The sequence below is a fragment of the Cibotium barometz genome, chromosome 48, assembly GCF_041138505.1.
Source record: "Cibotium barometz isolate CiBa-2024 chromosome 48, ASM4113850v1, whole genome shotgun sequence".
Classification (NCBI taxonomy): Eukaryota; Viridiplantae; Streptophyta; class Polypodiopsida; order Cyatheales; family Cibotiaceae; genus Cibotium; species Cibotium barometz.
Genome location: NC_141093.1, coordinates 45,792,246 through 45,814,389, shown reverse-complemented (window position 1 = coordinate 45,814,389; position 22,144 = coordinate 45,792,246). Strand labels below are relative to the sequence as shown.

General features: G+C 43.0%; 1 protein-coding gene across 6 annotated transcripts in view; it reads left to right on the top strand.

Moving 5' to 3' along the window:
* The first annotated feature begins 2,688 nt into the window (after positions 1–2,688).
* Positions 2,689–22,144, top strand: part of LOC147611219 (uncharacterized) — a 121,674-nt gene continuing 102,218 nt past the window's right edge. For 3 of the 6 annotated variants that reach the window (XR_015263990.1, XR_015263989.1, XR_015263991.1), the window contains exon 1: positions 2,690–3,030. Coding sequence is in view for 1 of the 6 variants with exons in the window: in XM_086785886.1 (XP_086642012.1) it covers positions 2,795–3,030 (236 nt within the window). In the remaining 5 variants the exon portion in view is untranslated. Of the gene's footprint in view, positions 3,031–22,144 lie in introns of all 6 variants that reach the window. The other 3 variants (XR_015263992.1, XM_086785886.1, XR_015263988.1) reach the window with 2 other exon arrangements.

Sequence of the window (22,144 nt, the reverse complement as noted above, 5' to 3'; positions counted from 1 at the left end):
AATGTTTCTCTTGAGGTGGAGAAATTCATCTTCCAAGAACATAATGGTTCTCTTGGTTAGTGGGGAGGGTGGAAAAGTATTGGTTAACGTGGAGGCCATGCCGCCCAACCTAAATTTGAAGGCTAACTTGAACTTCAAGTAAAGTCTTTTCATGTGTTCAAGAAAGGGCAAGTAGGTGCGGAGGGATGATGAGGCATAAATGGAGGTAGGACATAGAAAGGGCATGGGGTTTGGCCCAATTTAGAAACATCTAGAAGCAATACCGTTCAAAAAAGTGTATATCCACTCTCCTCAAATTGGCGGACTTCCTCCAAAGGCATTTCACAAGGTTCATCTCAAGTGGTAATTGTTGAAGCTGCTTACATATGACAACATGATGTGGTGGTGGGTAGTGGAAGCTCATCTAGTAGGTGGAGGTCATGCACTCGAGGTAACTGAGGTTCTGGTGGTGGAAGGACTAAAGGTGGCAAGGGTACTTTGGGTACCCTGAGGATTCCTCATCGCTGGGCCACTTCATGCCCAGGTTGAGGTGCATTGTGCTGACAAAGCCAGCGGGATAGCCTCGGATTAGGCAGTAAGGCCTGCGGCGGCGGTAGAGGCCTGGCTTGAGCAGGAGCTCTTTGGTGGTGGTAGCAGTTTGATGTTTCGTGATCGTCCCATCTTTGGTAGTAAGCGCGGTAGAGATTTGGTCTAGGTCTCAAATGTGGACATTGCATACTAATGTGTTTTGCTCAACAAATTGGGCACCACACTAGTTCTCTCTTGGGATAAAGATGAGGTTGCCCAACTTGGTCACAACCTTGAACTATTCTCCATTGTTGTATGTCCACAGATGTTTGTGAAGGCAAAAAAAGCTAGACACGAGCTTGTGACAAATCCACGTTTTCCATTTAAGCAACCTTCAAATTTGTTTGCTTGTTTATGAAGCCCTCCCTTAATAGCAAGAAAGGGTGGGTGGAATAAAGAAGGCCGGCATAATCGATTGAGTAGTAGAGAAGGTGGGGCAATGAAAGGGTGGTATCGAGGGGCATGGGTTGGCAAGAAGGGTGGGGGGTTTAGAATAAAGATAGCAAGATGGGTTGGAAAGGCATGAAGAAGGGAAACAAGAATGCGAAGAGGGCGCTCATGAGGAAGGAGGTGGACAATGCAATGTGCGTAAGGAGCCATGTTTCTTACATATAGCATGTTCCTTTACATTTAAATTTTTGTTGGCTCAATAACCACCTTGCCTTCATGGGAGGACCGAGACTCTCACACACATTATTGCATACTCTGACACACATTATTGCATAGATTAACATGACCTTCCCATGAGTGCAGTTTATTGTGTTGGCTCTACTTTTCTAGAACTAGGCCAAGCCTTCCCAATTTTGTACAATTTAAGATTTTTCTTCTAAAATTTATGCCATTGCAATCAGTGCCACATGACCTGTGCAAGACCATGGAAATGCAAGACATTTTCTCTCATTAAATTTGTTTGTCATGCATGGCTTAGTTAACTAGGTGGCAGGGCTAAAATTTGAAACCTTCAATTTGAAAGCATAAACTAGGTTGACCTTCAAAATATATATGTTTACGTGTAAAATTCAAAGAGTTTTCAAAATAGTGGCCTTCTTTTGTAACCCTTTTTTCTAAGAGGCCTTCTCTAGATTGAAGGGCTTTGATGCCCTCTAAAGGCTTTAACTGCTAGTAGGCAGGCCATGGCAAAAGCAAATTCTGGCGTTCTACTTTTTATAATTATGTATCCAGCTAAATCTGTTTTGCATATCTATTCAGCTAAATCTGTTTTGCATTAAGGTACCTTCTCCAACTCCATTGCCTTCTCCTACTGCATCGGCTTCTCCTGTGGAGCCTCATGCAACCTTGCTAGTTTTTATACATGTCAACCTCCTCCCAGCTGGCTTGTCCTCCCTCCCTCCCCCTACTTCCTCCACATCCACCTGCTTCCTCAACCTGTGAATCAATACAACCTCCCGTTATCAGCTCGTTATTCTCCTCGTCACCAGCTCTTCATCTAGTTCAACAAGTGAAACAAGATCAACTCACAGTCCCCTCTCTATACGATACCTCATACCTCCCCACCATCTCCTCCTCCTCATACCTTCTTCACAAAAAAACTACCACCTCCTTCTCCTCATACCTCCCCTCCATCTCCTCCTATGGCTCATACATGTTTCTATTTTTACAAGAGAGTTCTCTGGGTACTGAGAGACTGAGAGAGCGAGAGAGAGAGAGAGAGAGAGAGAGAGAGAGAGAGAGAGAGCTCAGCCCTTCCAACACTCACGTGAGAGAGATTGCATTGTGCAAGCATGCAGTGAGAGAGATGGATAGACGGTGAATACGGATCATCTAGCTGGCCAAAAATTTCAAGCACAAAACAACTACGTTTTTCAACATTCCAAAAAAGGCAGATCTGCCTTCATTTTTTCTACATTCTAAAAAAGGCAAATTTTTGCCTTCATACTCTTTGAATTTCTGAAACCAAAAAGATTTTAGTGGCCTATTTTCGTATCCATTTGTGAACACCTCTAGGTTAGTTCGAATCAAAGCTATTAATTTTACTAGTAAGAAAATGAGTCACATATACATATGTGTATGCACAACTGTAGACACAATAACTAAATTTGGATACACATATACATGTGTATGCACACTGTAGACACAATAACTAAATTTGGATACACGACGGAGAACTAACAACTGTACACACACATGTGTATGCACATGAGAACTAACAACTGTAGACACAATAACTAAATTTGGATATACGACGGAGCAGGTGAGTCGGCGGGAAATGGCAGCAGTTGCTAGAGGCCTCGAGTATGCTTCAAGCCTTGCGTGGCCTTGCTTCTTTGTGAATGGGCACTCTCATATGCACTTGGGGGCTTTGCACACGTGGAGCGGAAGCCTGAGAATTGCACGTTCTAGAGTCTGGGCGGCATCATCATCATCAGGAGAGGCAGAGGACCTGAAGGAGGACGCTGCATCACTGCCTTTTCAGTTTGCCGAGACTGGCTCAGACAATGAGAGGTAGGTACTCTTTCAACATGCCTTAAGAGGTCGAGTCACTGTAATCACTTGTTCAAGAGTGAAACAAAAGGCTGTCTTGAAGTGAGGTCCTTCTCTCTCAAGTTTAATACATGCAGAAACTTGCCAGTTCCATTGATGCAACCTCCTTTTCTGTTCTACAAGCCATTAATGCCATGAAGTTGCACGGAAAAAATAATGTCTAAGAAGCATGGCTCATGACAAGAAGATGCAAGCTTCAAAGTAGGTATATCATTAATTTGAAGATCTACAAGCACTGAACCTTTAACGCTTTGGTGAAGTTTGTACCAAGCTAGCACCCAAGAAGGAGCTGGTTAAGCTCATCCAAGAACCCAACAAAGTTACTTTCCATTTGAACGAGCCCACCACCAGCTATTGGAAGCATCACCCTGAGCCCTTGTGCTCAATGGGAGCGTGTGTAATTGACATAAAAGCCAAGAATTAAGCCAATTTCAGCCCTGATATCTTGGTCAAGCTTCGCTTTGGTCAATGTGAATAGAGAGAACAGCTGAAGCAAAGAAGTTCTTGAGACAGTTGTCTTGAGTCTCTTTTTAACTTGATTTTCATGAGTGTAGCTCCATGTGCATGACTGAGAATCCAGAAAGTAGACTGTAGGGTACAAGCAAAAGAGTCGAAAAAAGAAATATATCATCGGAAAACTATATAAATACATGCTGCGGTGACTATTTGAAAGACAGAGAATCTCAAAGCTAAGAATTGGCTATTTATGATCGTTTTGGGCCAATTTTGATGTGCTTTAAGTAGTTTGTGTAGTTCAAGAGTTGACCAGCATCAGCATTGATGATTCCGGTCAGAGTTGGCCAACGTTTGACTTGGTTTGACCAACCAACCATGGAAGAGGGTTCTGACAATGTTTTACCAACGTTTGATCATCAGTAAAATTAAAGATCAATGAAGATGCTTCCTAGATGCCACATTTTTTATTTTCATAGCGCACTCAAACACCACGCAAGAGAAGTTCCACCATTTGATATCCAGGTTGTGATTCGATTTGTGAAAACTTCCTGACTGCGGGTGTTCAATAAATTTTAAACTATGAAACTCCCGGCAATTCTCCAAGCTTAATTTGGAGTCGTCATCTTAAAAGGACTGAGCTGAAAATGTGGCATAATTTGGATAGTAAACGGAGCTGACTATTCTCAGAAGCACCTTGTAAGTGCTCCCCACAAACAGGCATGTGGAGTGCAGATGCTCGAGGTGCACATGCATCTCTTCTCTGTCTGGGCAGTGGTGACAGTTTTGATTATGTGTGAGCCCAATCCTGTTGCGTTTTATGTTGGTAAGTGAACCTTTGTGCAAGGACAACCACATGAAGACTTTGCACTTGAGAGGACAATCAAGACTTCAAACCCTAACAGCTGCTTGATAGAAGAATTTCATGGAAGAGCGGGGCAGATTCTCTCTCGGGACTTTACTTTTGATAAGGATGGAGTAGTTATCTGAGAGGGAGGAAAACTTGTCTTTATCCTTTATTGCCAATAAGAGGGGTATTCTAAGGTTTTAGGGTTATGTCTATGCCAAGGGTCATGTGAATTGGCATTTCATGGTAGGGGGCCGATGTCTACACCAAGGGCGAGTGGGTTGGATATGAGAGATTGGGGACTTTGGTTTGCGCCCATATATTACGGTATTTTGGTTAGCCTGGGGATGTAATATCTGTGCCCGGAATGACCGCGACCTATAAGCTAAATGAAAGGGAGATTGTCCATGTCATATGTGGAAGCTCTGGGAGTCTTCTTTCGCCCCTAAGCATTGCATATGAACACCTGATGCGAGAACTCTCAGCATAGAGAGAGAGAGAGAGAGAGAGAGAGAGAGAGAGAGAGATGGCACTACATTCCATTATGCATACCTGGCTGCATACCACCAAACATATTGCCTTGCATCCGAGGTTGCATGCCTCCAAACATATTTCCTTGCATACCGGACTGCATACCACCATACATATTCCCCTGCATGCCAGGCTGAAAATTGGCTCCAAAAGGCCCATACATACCCATGCCTCCCTGAGGGTAACCCCCAGTCATGGATTGGAACACCGAACCTCCACCAAAATAACCTGGATGCATATTCTGCTGAGGAATAGGTGGCTGTCCATAGAAGGAACTCTGAGAGTTTGCACCATAAGCATGCTGCATGTTCGGAAACTGGCCAAAAGATGGTTCCTGTGGGATGGCACCACTATGACCCTGTGGAAAATTCTTTGAACGAACCTTCTTCTTCTTTTTCTCGGGCTCTGTGCGGGGCTCTATGCGAGATCTCATAAATTCAGCAAATCTCTCACTCTGTGTGAGCTGCATAAAAGTATCCATAACACTAGCCAAACGATCTTTGAACCGAGCATCATCATCCTCTTTACCATGCACATCTTCTGGTTGTGTTACATCCTCATAAGGCTCAACATCTGCAGCCTGTTCTCCTGCAAAAATATCCTCGGATACATCTCTCTCAGGAGAAGTCTCTTGCTCTTCTTCTTCGTGATACAAGTACTCATCCTCTGTATCAGACATGTTTGCTGAATTTTCAGCGATGGCTTTCTTCAAAGCAACCACGAGCTCACCCCCTTCAGAAAGTTGATGATTGGTCCCGGCAAACGGAACCTTGAAACTGGCCTCTGATAGAAAAACCAGAGTGCGGTAGACTAGCAGTCACCCGTCCACTTGTAGTCTAGATGTGAAAACAAAACAGATTGGAGCTAGAGTGCCCAAATCTGAAAACAAGCCGACACCTATTGGCCCCAAAGCTTGGCGCCCCTTGCGGTATTTCTTTATTCAATTATAATAATATGAATGGCTGAGTACAACAAAAATCAGCCAAGAGTTTACACCTGTATGTCCAATCTGACGGCCCACAAAACCTTCTTAGCACAGAGGATCTATGCACACAGATCTGTGTTCCACAATAACACACTGTGGCTCCCTCTGATCAGCCAAGACCACTAAGCAGGGCAGCCATGAGCATACATCTGGCATAACTCAAGTGCATAATACAACATCTCAGCTCATACATACATATGCTGTCCAAACTCTGTCTCAACCCTTGTCAATCTGCCATACCCCTCCTCTCACAAGGGGCCAGATAACTCATATCTGCAACAGACATCAAGCAGTAGAAAGAGAGATAGATGAACAGAAACGGAGCTTACCAAATTCAGCTCGTGAAACAGCACTGGAGGAAGCAACGGTACCAAACTGTACTTGCAGGCACTTGTATCCACAACCTTGCTTCACATATGTGCACGTACTTGCCTGTACCTTCCTCCTTGTGTTCACCTCTATGCTGTCTTTGAAAGTACAGATCTGAAAAACAGCCCCGTACCCGTCTGTACTACCTCGGGATACGTGCCAGGAGTTGTACTTGCACACGCAGCCTGCTGTCCACACTTATACTCGCCGGAACCTGCGTATTCAGTTCTGTCCAAACCAGCACCTGTCTGCACCGCCTGCAGCAACTGTACTTGCTGTACCTGACTGTCCGTACACTGTACGGCAGTCGTACAGTACTGTACTTGCTGTATACTTCTCTGCATAGCCTGTACAGAGTCTGTGTGCAGGCAGTCCAGCAGAGATCATCAAATGAGAAAGAAGAGGTGAAGCCACCACTTGAACCTATTGGGAACCATTCACTACATCCCACCATGTACCATCAATCCTGGTATTACCATGCACAAGAGCAACCTCCTCTATTACGGCCTTAGCCATTACCACCCATGGCTCTTGAGATACACACATATCTTAAAATAAAGGCCATCTCCTATAGCGACCATATATAATATGACATTTAATAGGTTGCCCCTCCACTCCTCTTTGGAGAAGTGACATGTTCCCAAGAAATCCATATCTTCCCTGGCTTATTTCTTGCTCTTTTCTGTAGCATAAATCTAATTGGCTATTGTATCTAATGCAAAGCTTTGCCCGTTCATGGCAATAAAGGCAAGAGAAAAGATATCATGCTAATCATAATGGATTGCGTCACTTTGAGCCGAATATGCATAGGCTAACCCTGAGCGCTTGCAGCAGACTTCAGCAACCGCCTGTACTTGCAGTCGTACAGTGCTGTACGGACTGCTTACGTGGGAAGTACGACTGAATATGCAGAAGAAAACAGCAGCAGCTCACAGATACAGCAGCCGCCTCCTTCCTCTGTGCTTTTCCACGCATGTGTGCTCACTTTTGCTCCACGACTCCCAAAAGGGAAGAGAGAGAGAGAGGAGAGAGAAACACTTACTCCAAAAGTGGAGTGACCCTCCTCCCCATAATAATCCCTAGGGCCCCAAACTTTAAAAGTCCCTAGGGGCCACTAAGGCCTAGGGGCAAACTTTAATAAACATTAAAGTTTAATGTTCTAGTTCCCCCCCTTCACACCTAGGGATGTCCACACATCTTAAACTCTGTCCGGGCACCCTCCATGTGAATCATTCAATATTCTGACTCTGCAACCACCATGCCCACACTTGTACTGTTCCATTTTCACAGGGCCATGACAAGAGCTGTCCTTGCAAGGTAACTGCCCTCATTGACGAATCTCGACCAAAGAGATCCTCCAATTTAGACCATACGTGATGAGCATTGGTGAGAGGTTGCACGGCCGGTGAGACCTCCTTTGTGATGGTCCACACAAGCACAGAATGCGCCTCCGAGTCTCGATTCTCCCAATCTTGTAATTCCACAACGAATTCATCCTCTTGATCCTGCGTCCACCTCCTAGAGTTTTGAGGATGCTCGGGCTTCCTTTCAGTGCCCTTAACAATATCCCACAAACCCTTGTGGATGAACCAGATCCGCATTTGAAGCTTCCAATGGGCATAGTTGTTACGAGGCGCGCCTTTAACGGTTAGAGGCATTCGAGCGTACGACTGCCTAATCGAGGCGTCCACATATTTTTTTGTGTGTGTGCTGGTTTGAGTCTTTAGACGGGGGCTTTAAGGGCCCAAGGCAGCCCCTCTCACACACACTGTCTCTCTCCCTCATTCTCTCCCTCCTCCCTTAAGCCTTTCTCAAGACCCAAAGTTCAAAGTTCAAACTTCAAACTCACTAGGATGATGATGTTTTTTATATCCACTTTTGGAGCTCTCTCTATACTCTACCGGTTCATTGTAGTTCATTTCATTTTACTTTGTACCCTTGAATCTTGATGATGTATCCAGATGATGATGATGGACTATTTTTGTCTCATAGGTCATTTTGGCCTTTTGCAGACGTTTAATACAGCTTTCTTTCTTTCACACACACACTCTCTCTCCCTCTCATACATACCCTCTCTCTCCCTCCCTCAAGGCTCATACATACACACTCTAGTCTCTCACTCTCTCCCTCTCAACTTTCACTACATATATTATATCTATCTATCACTATAACATCTCTAAAAAATACGAGTCTTTCGAGGCGCGTACCATACCCGCCTCATACCAAATGCCTCTGACGTCTCTAACAACCTTGGTTGGGTCCTTTCAATTTGTCATCCTTGTTCGTACAGGGGGGAGCCATATCCACAGCAACAAGAAACACAGATCTCAGCTCTCAAAGACTTCTCTCAAGTGCTTTCCAACGAAGCGAGGCTCCAGAACCAATCCGCCCCCTCTCAAACCTGAGAGAGGAGGAGGCTGGACAGCAGCAAAACAGTTCAAGAAACCACTGGGAACCTGCTACCGGAAGTGCAGGGACTCATGGAGGAAGAAGGAGATGTATAGCCACTTGTTTGGTAACACGACATGCAAAAAATTCACCAACAACTGATGCTGGAGCAGAAAACATAGCTAAAACTCCAACGCTTGCCTCCGTAGAAGAAAACGCAGCCAAGAACTTGGCCGGCTTGCCTCTATAGGAGAAAACGCAGCCAAGAAACTGGCCGGCAGCAAGAAGAGGGCTCGATGGACCAGAAAACGCAGCAGATTAGGGAAACGCAGCCACTGTTTGGTACTGATCTGCAGCCAGGAGGAGCTAGGGCAGAAAACGCAAGGCACTGATGAGATGGCGGGCAGATTTGCAGAAGATGGAGCAGCCTGAACCTAAGCGAGTGATACCATGTTGGAGAATGCACAGGCGGAAGCATAAACAAGACGAGAGAGAGTAGAGAGAGTTTGTGGACAAGATCACCTTTTATATTAGCTTGAAGCCTTACAATGGCAATTGGCCAGCAAGAGAATGTTGAACTTGTGCAAGGGAATGGATGGAATAGTGAATAATGAGGGAACTCCTTATATAGTGCATTGGGAACTAGTCGGCTGCTCCTAGAGCTGGGAGACTGCTCCACGACCACATAAATGGAGGAAAAATATATAGAATACCAAATAAATGGTACAACCCCAAAACACTGAGATGCATAAATTCTAACAATTTCTTTGCGTGTAGTACAGCCCGACAAGCGGCTTCGACGGTTCCTCGTCTTCCCCAGCTTTCCTCCCTTCTTGTTGGTTGTTTCCCGGAGTTTTTTGTGGACTGTTTTGCTGCTGTCCTGCCCCTTCTTTCCTCAGTTTTCTGAGGGGGCTGATTGGTCCTTGTGCCCTTTTCCGTTGGATGTAGTGTTGAGATTCGAGGTCTTCAGGTGGTTTTCTTGAAACGGTGGTGTTTCTTTTGCTGTGGATTAGGCCCCCCCGTATATGACGGAGGAGGACAAGCTTGATGGGACAAATATGGTTGCGAGAGCTTTGCGATGCCAGGTCACTACCAATCTTTTGGAGTTGATGACCTAAGCTCCCTCCTATTGGAAGAGGAATCAATCCTCATGACATAGGGTAAATTAAAGGTTTTGTCTCTTGATCCGGATCATGTCTTAGCATCAGAGCATCAGTGCAGAAGAAGATCCGAAGTCGTTGCTACTCGTGTGGGAAGAAAGGACATTTGTCTAAGGACTGCTTGTCCAAGAAGAAGGACAAGGGCAAGGGCAAGTCTTCATCCTAGAAGAAGGGCAAACAAACGCAGGACACAGGACAATGATTTAGATGCTTCTAGTGACTCATCTAGGACTCCTAGGGTGCTTCCAGCCGGGAGGACCAAGATGGTGTTCTTCTCTAGTTATATAAATAGTTTCCCTCCATGTGCTTCCAGCCAGAGGAGGCTTTTGGGTGGGAGAGGGGGCTGTCAGTAGCTCCGTGCATGGGACACATGTGTTGGAGTTCCAAGCATAATATACATACATACATACATACATACATACATACACACACACACATACATATATATATATATATATATATATATATATATATATATAAAAACAAAAATCTTGCAGGCAAGGATCAATTTTTGATAGTTAGGGATCGGTTGTGTTCCAGGTTCATTGCTTGGTGTAGCAGAAGCTATGGACTGGATGTGTTCCAAGTTCATCGATTCAAGGTTTTTTGGGACGTGATGTGTTCACAGTCCACTGTTGGGGTGAATGGAGTTTAATACAGCTTTTCCCTCCCATCTGGTACTTTGGGCCATTAAACCTTTTCCAAGGAGCTGTCAATGACATTGCAACCTTGAAAGATCGGGTGTGGGAATTGTGAACCAAGCAGATTTCTTTGCTATTTAGGGTGGCATTGTGTTTTGAAGAGACAGGTTTCATAGGTGCATCTTCTGCGGTGTGTTCAATATCCAGCCAGTACTGGGGTGTCCATGGTTGCATCTTCTTCATCAGTTTTCTTCTTCTGACATTTGCACACACTGAGTTGTAGAGGGGGGTGGGGGGTGTTAAAATATGTGCATCTCATGTGTGGGAATAGGTGCTTGTATTGAGGCATGGGTATTTTTCCCTTTGTTGTGGGCTGATTTATGATTGTCGGCCAGGTCCATGGAGCGAGTTGGCCAACTCTCCTTTGCCTATATAAAGGTCTCTTTCCCACTGTTGTAATCACTCATTCCCAGCGCATGTTGTCTAAGGCCCATCTGCTGGCTATACTACCCCTAGTAACCTCTTTGCTATGATAATAGAACTTGATCATTGCCTACTTCCTCTCTCTTTGACTCTCTTTCCTTTGTGTGAGACCCCTCTGTCCCCTCCGCGCATCGGATTCCCAGTTGCTAGCAGCGGAAGTAGCTTCCTCTTGCGCGGGGTAGGGTTCCCCACTCGGGGCCTCGCACTCGAATGTCCGGACACGAGACTAATCTGGTGGTCATTCCGAAACCGAAATCGGGAAAATTTTCCTTGCCCGGAAAATGGGGACGATTCCACCTTTTTGATTTTCTTAACGAATTTTCTAACGGGTTCAAGAGATTAAACTATCCTTCACCTGATTAAACCAGATAGAAGGAAAACTATCACTGACTTAATTTGAAGAAATCAACGCTTTTTTCTAACCGAAATCAGGCACAGCCGTTGATCTAATCATCTGAGGAAATCAACGCTTTTTTCCTAACTGAAATCAGGCACAGCCGTTGATCTACTCATTTGAGAAATTCTTCAGGGTTTTATTCAACTACTCGAATTCTAAGCGTATTTCTATTATTTCAATTTAATTATTAAAACTCCACTGATTTCAGCCTAACTCCATCCGGCCCATGGGTTAGCCACCACCCAACCACTGGAATCGGTAGAACCAGACAATTACTCACCCACCCATAATTGAATGCCTTTCTTAACTTTTGCTTTTCGAATACAGATACGCACACACTCCTCTTTAAAACTTTAACATATAAAATAATCCATTGACAAACAGTTATTGGTTACAGATATCATAACTCAAAATTTCCATCCAGTCCCTTGTTTTTCAAAAAACAGTATCACTCTGGACTCTCCGTTGAGACCCACTGGTTAGCAACAAGATCCAGTAACAGATTATAATAATCATTTCGTCCATCATACATATCTTCCACGACATACGCATGGGTGTCCTAGGCATCGCGAGCCTGTGCATCGCCTGGTGAGAACCCTCTAGGATCCTCCTTAGGTGTCTTGGTACTTCACTAAGGGACCGCTTTGTCGGCCCTCGCCCATTGTACCGGAAGCACACCATTTTTCAACCATACCGAGGCTGGTTAAGACCTGGGCAGGCTTTGCCGCGTGAGCCGTCCCCTTGTCAGCTGTTGCAACCGAACTTCTCTTAGAAAAACATATACCAAATGCTCCCTCCAGCATTCTGGTGTAAGACAGTCCTTTAAGAAAACAGGGTTTCTATGCAAGTTTTCAGTTTGATTTTCTTTTGAATACAATGAGTATTTCTTGAATCAGTATTTCCAAAACTTCTTGATCGGAATTCTGAATTTCATACCAGAATTTCTCGAATTCTATAACCTTGATCCATAGATCAATTCGAAGGGTCTCAAACTTAGTTTTAGATTTGGCGGGAGTTTTGAGTGTATTTTTCTAAACTGGTCATACCTTCTTTCCTCGAAACTGACAAAAGAGTTTGGTCTTGGTCATAGTCTGATTCAAGGTTCGAGTCTGATAAGATTTTTCCTGAACTATCTTTCTTGAAAAGGTTTGATAATTCAGTTATTATTTTACTGAATTTCTTTCTTTGAATATTCACTTAACTGATTTGTAAATTAGTTACGAATTCCAATGAGGAATAAAATAATCATTTATTTGAATATTTTGATCTTGATAGATTTCTTGAATTTTCTTTTTACAATCCGTGTGAATATAAAACGATAGAATTTTTTCTCTTAGAGTATTTAATTATTCATTTATCAAATACTCATAGGATTTAAACATAGAATTTAAGAGAATTCTAATTTTGATATAAAAATTCTTTATGCATATATTTATGCATAAAAATCGACTTCAATGGGAATAACACTTTTATAAAAAAAATCCTTTTATGCATCTATTTATGCATAAAAATGCATAGAAATTAAATTTAATAAGAATATCACTTTTATAATAAAAAATCCTTTCTATGCATAAAAATGCATAGAAATTAAATTTAATAAGAATAACACTTTTATAAAAAAAAATTTCTATTATGCATCTTTCTATGTATAGAAATTAAATTTAATAAGAATAACACTTTTATAATAAAAATTTTTTCATTATGCATCTTTCTATGCATAGAAATTAAATTTAATGAGAATAACACTTTTATAATAAAAAATTTTCATTATGCATCTTTCTATGCATAGAAATTAAATTTAATAAGAATAACACTTTTATAATAATTTTTTTTTCATTATGCATCTTTCTATGCATAGAAATTAATTTTAATAATTAATATCAGTGATATCCATGCATATTCATAGGTGAATATGTACATGGAGTAATTAGAATATTTCTTTTAGATGCAGAAATCAGGATAGGAGTAGAGTAACAGTGCATAAACACCATTAAGCTTTTATAAAGGGGGAGGCTTCTATTTATAGGAAAAAGTGAGCCTCTAACCAAGCAAACTGATTTTAGAATTTTTTAGATCAGTTTGGTCAATTTTTGATCATTTTTGGGTCAGTTCAGCTTACTTTTTGGCTCTAGTTTTGAAATAGGAGAGAGGAGAGATGAAATATCTCATTTTATTGATTTAAAATTGGGGATAATGATGAGAAAAAAGGCGTCTCCTTCATGAGGAGAGATCTCTATTCTGAGGTGTCAAAATTTAGTTTTTTAATTGTTTTCTTTGGTCCTTAGTCCACTCTTCATCTTATGTGAGCATCTACTTATTTTAGGGGGGTTTTTCTTTTATTCTTCAATTTATCTCCTCTCTACATTTGGATTAATCTTATTGGTCCATAAGAACCTTAATCCAAAAAATCTAAAATTTTCAAAAAATCTGGACTCTTAGACTAAGGTCTTTTGTGCACATTATAATTTATTTCTAATGCATCTTAGGATTTTCTTTTTAAACGTCTGTTTCGGGGGAATTTATTTTAATAAGAAGGGATATTTTTCCATCCAAAGATATCTAAAAACTGAATTACCTCTCTCTAGAACATTTTCTCTCTAGGTCAAAACAGGTAGAAACAAGATCTTTTATTATTCTGAAAAGGGAATTGATTACAGGAGAAGAAATTGAATGTCTTGAGGGCTGGGGAGGAATCTTACACTTTTGTCTCTTGTGATCGCTTTCACTTGTGCACACTTTCACACTCTCAATTGTACGCATGAATCTATATTTTGACCTTGCTTGTGGGCTGTAGACAGGTGGTAGGTGTGACTCTAAACTCTTTGTTTCATCAGTTAGCCGTGTGTCATTGTCCCATGGTTTGTGTGTTGAGAAAGATAAAGCATTTCGCCTATAAAAGCATTGTATCTTGTGAACTTCAAATCAATGAATATAAGCATCACATTGTATGTGCAAATACAGTCTCTTGAGCTTGTTTCTCTTATCTCTCTAACCTTCTCTTATTACTACACACAACATCATGTTTTAGTTTGAACCTCCATAGCTTAGGCTTTGTATCTTCTAACCCTAAAGAAATCCACAAAGTCCTTTCCAAAATCTGCCCTAAACACAGCTGAAAACCAAGGTTAGTCCTAAACCAAATCATGAGGTAGCAGGCTAGCTCACCTCCCAACTGCACGACCAACATCCACAGACCTCCCTCGTGCCAAGGCTAGGGCTTCCTATACAGTCCCATAGGCCCGTGTCTAATTGCAGCGTCCGATACCACGGAAACCTGTAGGCTTTTGACATGCCAACCAACGTACACTCTTGGTCCAAGCTAGTGCATCCGCATAACTATGTTTCACAATAACCCAAGCTCTCGCTTATATAGTGATAACTACGCCATAAATAGCTAATTTGCTATAAAAGGCAATTAAGCTTGTTTTATCAATCCAGGAACCCTTGCTACGAAGTATCTGCTTGCTAATCTCTTATCCTGGGGTCCCCTAACCCCATTGGATTAGATCCCTAATCCATAGATTAGTGTCGAGGTACATAACATTCTTCCCCTCTTCAAACATTTACTCTTAAATGAAATTAGGGAAATGCTTACTCAAACTAGTAGCTAGCTCCCAAGTTGAGTCCTCCTCCGCGCTATCTTTCCACTTAATCTTATATTCGGGGATCAACTCATTCATAAGTTGTCTTTCCTTGAAATCTATCATCCTCTCGGGTTCATGTGGGACATAGGGCAAGTCCTTGACCTCAACAAGTTCTTGAGGGGTAACAAGGTTATCCTAAGCTCCCAACATCTCTTTCAATCGACTGATATGAAAGACTGGATGAACTTTCACATTCGGAGGCAACTCTAGTCTATAAGCAACCTCACCAATCTTTTTCAAGATCTTGTAAGATCCACAGTACCTAGGGAGTAACTTCCCAACCTTCCCAGTATGTAACGTCTTTGAACTCTTGGGTACTCTCAAATAAACTAGCATTCCCTCGGTGAACTCCCTCGGTGCATATCAAGAGAAAACCGTGCATGATCTCCTGCACTTCTGGTAGCCTCTCATACATTGACTAGCATTTCTTGCATATTTGCAAAGAAATCTCTAGCCGCATCACTCTGAATACCCTTAAGTCCTTGTTACTGGAGATCTAGGTTGAGCATAAATAGACTGCAGTAGTCGCATGTTTAGCACTGTTATAGGCAAACACGACCATTGGTATGTACTTCTCCCAATTTGATGGTCTCTTGGAGACGTATGCACAAAGCATATCCTCCAAAATCTGATTCACCCTCTCTGTTTTTTGCGAGGATGATAAGAGGAACTCATCTTCAATGTAGTTTCCAATCTCTGGAGAACTAGTTGTCAGAAATGTCGAAAAAAATTCGAGTCCTTATCACTGACTATATCAAAAGCAGTCCATACAACCTAAAGCTCGACAAATTGTTGCCTAAATTCAGTTGCTTTCACTTTTATAGGTAAAAATCGTGCCATCTTCGTCAATCTGTCTACCACCACGCAGATAGCATCATGATCTCTGCTGGTCCGTGGCAACCCTACACAATGAAGCCCATGGAAATGTTAGACATCATCATCCCCTTGCTGCTAGCTCCTCTTTGGTTTCCTATTTGAGCCCCTAGGGCTGACCATGTTAGCTTGAGGGGCTGGTCACCCCTCACATCTTTTCCCACCTTTTTTCCCATTTTATGGAGTCATAAGCATTTAGGTCCAGTCGTGTAGTGTTGGTCAGCTGCCCCTGTTTGGGCATATATATAGCTGGGCCTTCCCCCCCCTAACACACACTTTGTGCTCGCCTTGCATGCCTTAGTGCCTCTGCGTTTTTGGCTTGCTGCAGTCCCTCACATACGAGGTGATCTTCCCCCTCCTGCTCGGGACTTGTACTAGCATGTTCATCTTGTTTGGTTGATATTGAGAGCAGGTATCCACATGCGTTTTCTCCATCTCTCTCTCTCTCTCTCTCTCTCTCTCTCTCTCTCTCTCTCCCTCTCCTGTGTTTCCACTTTCCTATCTTCCGTTGTGCATTCCTTTAGGAAATACTCTCCCATTCACCACCCAACCATAGGTTCACGCCCGCAAACCTCCCCCGAGTAGGGGCTAAGGTTCCACTCCCACGAGTCCATGCCAGTCAGCCCTGGCGTCTCATACCACCAATACCTGCCCACAAGGCCCCTCGACAAGACTAGCCGTGATCCGCCACGTCCATAGCAAGAGGTAAGCCTCCTAGTCTAGGTCCACACAACAATGAATCAGTAATAACTCAAGCCTCACGAGTCACAGTTGGTCCAGGTCCCTCTTGATACCAATTGTGAGGGACTCCTCCCAAGGATCACCTAATATGCAGGCATAAACAAGATTAGATAAACCAAATAAAAAGTTACATTTGCCGCATCCTTGATTAAGGATATTGCCTTATTTTGGTGGCAACGGTGATGACATGTTGGAAAAACGGTTACGACGTGGGAGAAATTTGAGCGTGTGATCCATAAGCAGTTTATACTTGCCAATGCGGACTTTCAAGCACGAACTCGTTTATGCCACCTAGACCAAACTAGTTCTTTGGCCTCTTATATCTCGCAGTTCACTAATTTGATATTGTAGATTGATTCTTAATTTCTTTGTCTCCAATGGACGAGCTTCATGCCTTCATTGAAGGTTTAAATCCCACCTTGAACCGATGTGCAAAAGTACAACCCTGTCGATCTTGCTACTGCCATTCATTATGCCGAGCATGTAGCGGACCTAAATCCAAATTCTCAAACATCGGCCTCTCAAGGTTATTATGGCAATGGTTCACGTATGGCTTGTGAAGGTTATCAACAATCCTCATCTGATAACTTTCAATTCCGACCCAACTTCCCTTGGCAACATTCGCAGCAACCTCGTTGACAAGAAGTGTCATCTTTTAATCATTCTCAGCATCAGCAGTTCCTTCAACCACGTGCATCTGATCGTGGACGGGACTTTGGACGTGACCAATCTCGCACTCCTCGTCCTACAACAGCTTCGGCTTCTCGCGAACAACAAAAGACAGGATTGTACACAATTTGTAATGGCAACCATAGATGGTTTGAATGCCCTAAATGACCCAATGCTCCTCAAAACTGCAATGTGGAATCTTCAACTTCAGAACATTGTTCTGATAATTCAAAAGGAAAACATGCAGTAGCTCATGCACTTCATGTTAGTCCTATCCTTGACACATATATGACAAACTTTATTAAGTCAGTTGATTGAGTACAACAGCGAGGATTCTTCTTGCGTGACTTCAGAAGAACAACAAGATGATATTGAAAAGTTCTTGGATTCTTTATCTCAAGATGATGAGTCACCATCGATGGACTTCTTTGAAGACATAGAGATTACGAAATCGGATATAACACTTGTTTTAACCTTACCCACATGGGATGACACAGTTGATATCAAGCAAGAGGATAAAGTTTTCAACACTTGTAGAGAATTTCAAGCATTCTTGTAACAACTTGGATGAGTACTTTTCTACTATGAAGCGGAACACTTGAACAGATATTGTTCCGGTATCATCAAGAGGATTCATGGTTGAACCTTCAGATTCTTCTAAATCGCAACATAGTCAAGTCAACTTCAAGCCTAACATTTGGAAGCAGACAAAGAAGAAGACACTAAAGAATGATGCTACAACTTGGGATTTAGCATTTAAAGCACGACAGCAAGACAATAGAGAAAACTTTTTCAATATTTCTCTATGCACGCTTCACCGCAAGCATAAATGGCCTAATGATGAAGATCTTCAGCAGAAGTCTCTTATTTAGCTAGAGTCTAGGTGTGACCCTTCAATCACTGGTGTCCCTTCAATGATTAAGAGTAATTAAGGGTAATTAAGAGAGATTAAGTCACAATCGTGACATTTTCTCCCTCTTAAAATATGTCACACGGGTCATCACGAAAGGACATGTCTATTCAAAGGGACACATCTATTGATCAAAGGACACATCTCTATGTCTAAAGGACATAACTATTCATTCAAGAGTCACACCCTTTCATCAGGGATGTGCCCTTCATTTGTACCTCTTTAGGCCGTATTTAACAAGGCCTTGTGTCTCAATGTAAAAAAAACACCCAACTTTCTGCTCTTTGCTTCAGGTTTACTCAAGTATTTAAATATTAAGATATTATAATCATGTTTAATTAAGCTAAAAGCTTAACACGCACACTCACCAAACAATTGTGGGTTCGTGCACGCAAACCTCCCCTGAGCTTGCGGCTAAGGTTCCACTCCCACAAGTCCATGCCAATCAACCCTGGCATCCCACACCACCAGTGCCTACCCACAGGGGCCCTCGACAAGACTACCCATGATCCGCCACGTCCACGGAAGGAGTTAAATCTCTTGGTCTAGGTCTAGACCACAATGAATCAATAATAACCCAAGACTCACTTATGTAGTGCGTATTGTTGCTATAAATAACAGTCCAGTCATAAATAGCCAATAATTTTGGATTTATTAAACCTAAACCTTCGCCACCTGAATACGCTTGGTTTTCCTAATCATAGGGCTCCCCTAACCCTGCTAGATTAGTTCCTAACCCCAAGGGTTAGCGTTGGGTACGTAACACACCCCACATGCAAAACCTCTTTGGACATGAACAAATCTCTCTCGTTCTTTAACATGGGTGCTTGCAGAAGCGTGTTTATGAATTGATTGATTGTGATTAGCGCCTAATCAAAGATTTAAACACTATTGTGCAAGAGGCCCTAGCCTTGGGGGAGGTCAGTGGATGCCGATTGGGTTTGGGAGGTGAGCTAGCCTACTGCCTCATGATTTGGTTTAGGACTAACCTTGATTTTCAGCTATGTCTAGGATATATTTTGGGAACGACTTTGTAGTTGAAGAGGGGAAGAATGTTATGTACCTAGACCTTAATCTACAAATTAGGGATCTAATCCAATGAGGTTAGGGGCCCCGAGATTAGGATTAGCAGGCAGATACTTGGCTAGGTTTCCTAGATTGATAAAACAAGCTTAATTGCCTTTTATAGCAAGCTAGCTATTTATGGCCTAGTTATCACTATATAATAAGTGAGAGCTTGGGTTATTGTGAGACATAGTTGTGTGGATGCACCATTGAAAATTTGGCTTGGACCAGGAGTGCACACATGCTCATGCCATGCACATGGTGAGTCGAAGGCCTACGGCACAGGCTTCAGTGGTATGGGATGCCGGAGTTAGAGATGGGCCTAGGGGATTGTGCAGGAAACCCTAGCCTTGGCTCGGGGGAGGTCGGTGGATGTGCCAGTCGTAGTTGGGAGGTGAGTTAGCTTGCTACCTCACGATTAAGTTTAGGACTAAACATTGGTTTTCGGTTGTGTTTAGGGAAGATTTTGGGAAGAACTTTACAGTTGGTATCAGGGCAACTCCTGCAGAGGCCTGAAGCGGCTGAGGGCTGATGGCAAAAGAGGCGAGTTAGCCAAGCCATAGGGCACCCAGCCCTAGGCGGCTGTTCTGTACAGCAACTGGGCTAGGAGGCCAGGCCAGCCAGCCAGCCTTGGGCAGCCAACCAGCAGGGCGCACAGTTGCAGCCGCCTAGTAAGGTACCAAGGATGGCTGCACAGAAGGTGGGCAGTAGGCTGATGCACAGAGAGAACAGGCCGGCTGGTTGTATCCGCAGGAGGAGAGCAAGGAAAGCATGCGCACCCTGGCTGTTTGCACCAGCAGAAAAGCATGTGCAGCCAAAAAAAATAAAATCAGGCTGTTGATTTTCAGAAAAAAAACAGCATCATTTTTTTTTGGGAAAAGCAAAGAATAGTCTTTACTAAGATAGTTGATGGTTTTTATTCGAAAGAGGGGGGAAAGCTTTAAGTCAACTTTAAAGCATGTGTAAAAAAAAAACCTGAAAAGCACATTAGTTTTTAGGAAAAAACCCAAAAGCAAGTAAACTACTAGACCTTTTTAGTATAAAAGGGGAGGCTTGCTTGTGAGTTCTTTGCATCCAAAGTCTATCTCCTTGGTTAAGAGGGATGAAAGTACGCAGCCAGCTTCCAAGAGCAGGATTGGTAGTTCATCTCAACATGCGAGTTTTCTTTGTGCAACAATAAATTACGTTGGGATTGTCATGGCTGATGAAGTATAGAACGATTGTGTGATGGACGAGAATGTTCAACTCGACGACGACCATCAGGATGTCGATGTGACGATCGATGATCTGGTCACTAAAGTTGACTTTGACACAATGATGACCTTAGATCACGAACCTTACCAACACCATTGTTGTTATGCAAGCAATATTGGCAGGTTTGGTGATGATGGGCGGAGTAGGGGCACCTTTAGTTTCACCCTCTTTTACTCCAGAGCACTATACGGGGGAGTAGAAAAAGAAGACTCAGGAGACAGTTGACTCCTTGCTTCACAAATGGGGTACACACTCTGAGTTTCATTCTTTTCCCGAGTGAGGATAAGAAGATACAGATGGTACATGGACTCTTGATAGAAAAATCCCTTACTTTGGTGAAAGGTTACGAGTAAATGCCACGACGTGCGTAGATTTTGAGAGAGTTTTCCATGAAGAGTTCTTGCGGGCCGAGGACGAGTATGACATTGTGTCCAAGCTTAAAAATTGGGGGGCCTCCTTCCTCACATGCTTGCAAAGTTTCATCACTAATGGTGGACGATGTTTGGGTATGATGGCATGGGGAAGAGCGGGACGTTTCAAGGCCTCTCGAGCACTAGGAGACTTGAAAAATACACATTGGATGCTATTTGACCAATCAAATATCATCCCACTAATTGGTGATGAAACTTTGCAAGCATATGTGGGGGAACTTGCAAAGTTTCATCACCATCGGAGGATGTTTGGGTATGATGGCATGGGGAAGAGTGGGATTTTTGGCTGGTCAAGTTGCACTTTCTACAGGCCGACAGCATTATGAGGCAGCCGACCAGCACTCTGGAGCATATAAAAGGCATGCCATGTTCAGCCCATAATTCAGCAGGTAAAGATCAGAGATTATCAAGCAAAGTCAAGCATGTATGCCTTGGCTCCTGCCTTTGCATACCTACAGCCACTCTTGTGCTTTCAGCCCAAGGCAAAGAAGCTCAGTCTCTTCAGGAGTATTCAGCACACCAACCCTCAGTCTTGGGCTGGTGTATTCTCTCGAAGATAGCCTCACAGTTGCCTACAGCTTATGCATAGTTCTACCCTGCGTTTGGTCGCTTTGTCCTTGCGTTTGGCGGTTAGTTAGTCAGTTTGTCCGCTCCGTCTTGTGGAGCTTGTATACAATTCTCCAGAAGAAGAAATAAAGCAAATACTTTTGTTTGCAAGGCAGGGGGGCTTTCAGTGGGCAATTCAGGAACCCATCTGGTGTCCTCTCTACTACATCTCTTTCAGATTCATGTATGCTGTTTTAAAGGATTGCTAAAGACTCACTTAACTCAGGTTTAAAGAAAGGCTTCGTTGTTTCACATGGTCCTAGCTCGGGGCATGCTACAAGGAATAAGAAGGGGATAGTTGTGAAGGAAAAGGGCTTGTATAGAGAGATAGCGTGTATGTTTTGATTTGTGTGGTTTTTTGCTGAATGGAAGGTTAGAGTTTGTGTTATTGCTCAGCTGATGGGCTGATTTCTGCTCTCTCCTTCACCTTTGCTCTAACCCGTTACTCAAAGTGTGCAGTACTAATCTTAATTTTTCTTTGACGGCATCTCTTTCTCTTTGTGAGATGTGACTTGTGTAGCATGGCCACCCCTCTTGACCCCTCTTGAAATACATCTCTCATAGGATCATATCTACAAAAGAGAGGAGCCTGCAAAAGGGGCAGGGGCTGGGAATATTGACCACAGCA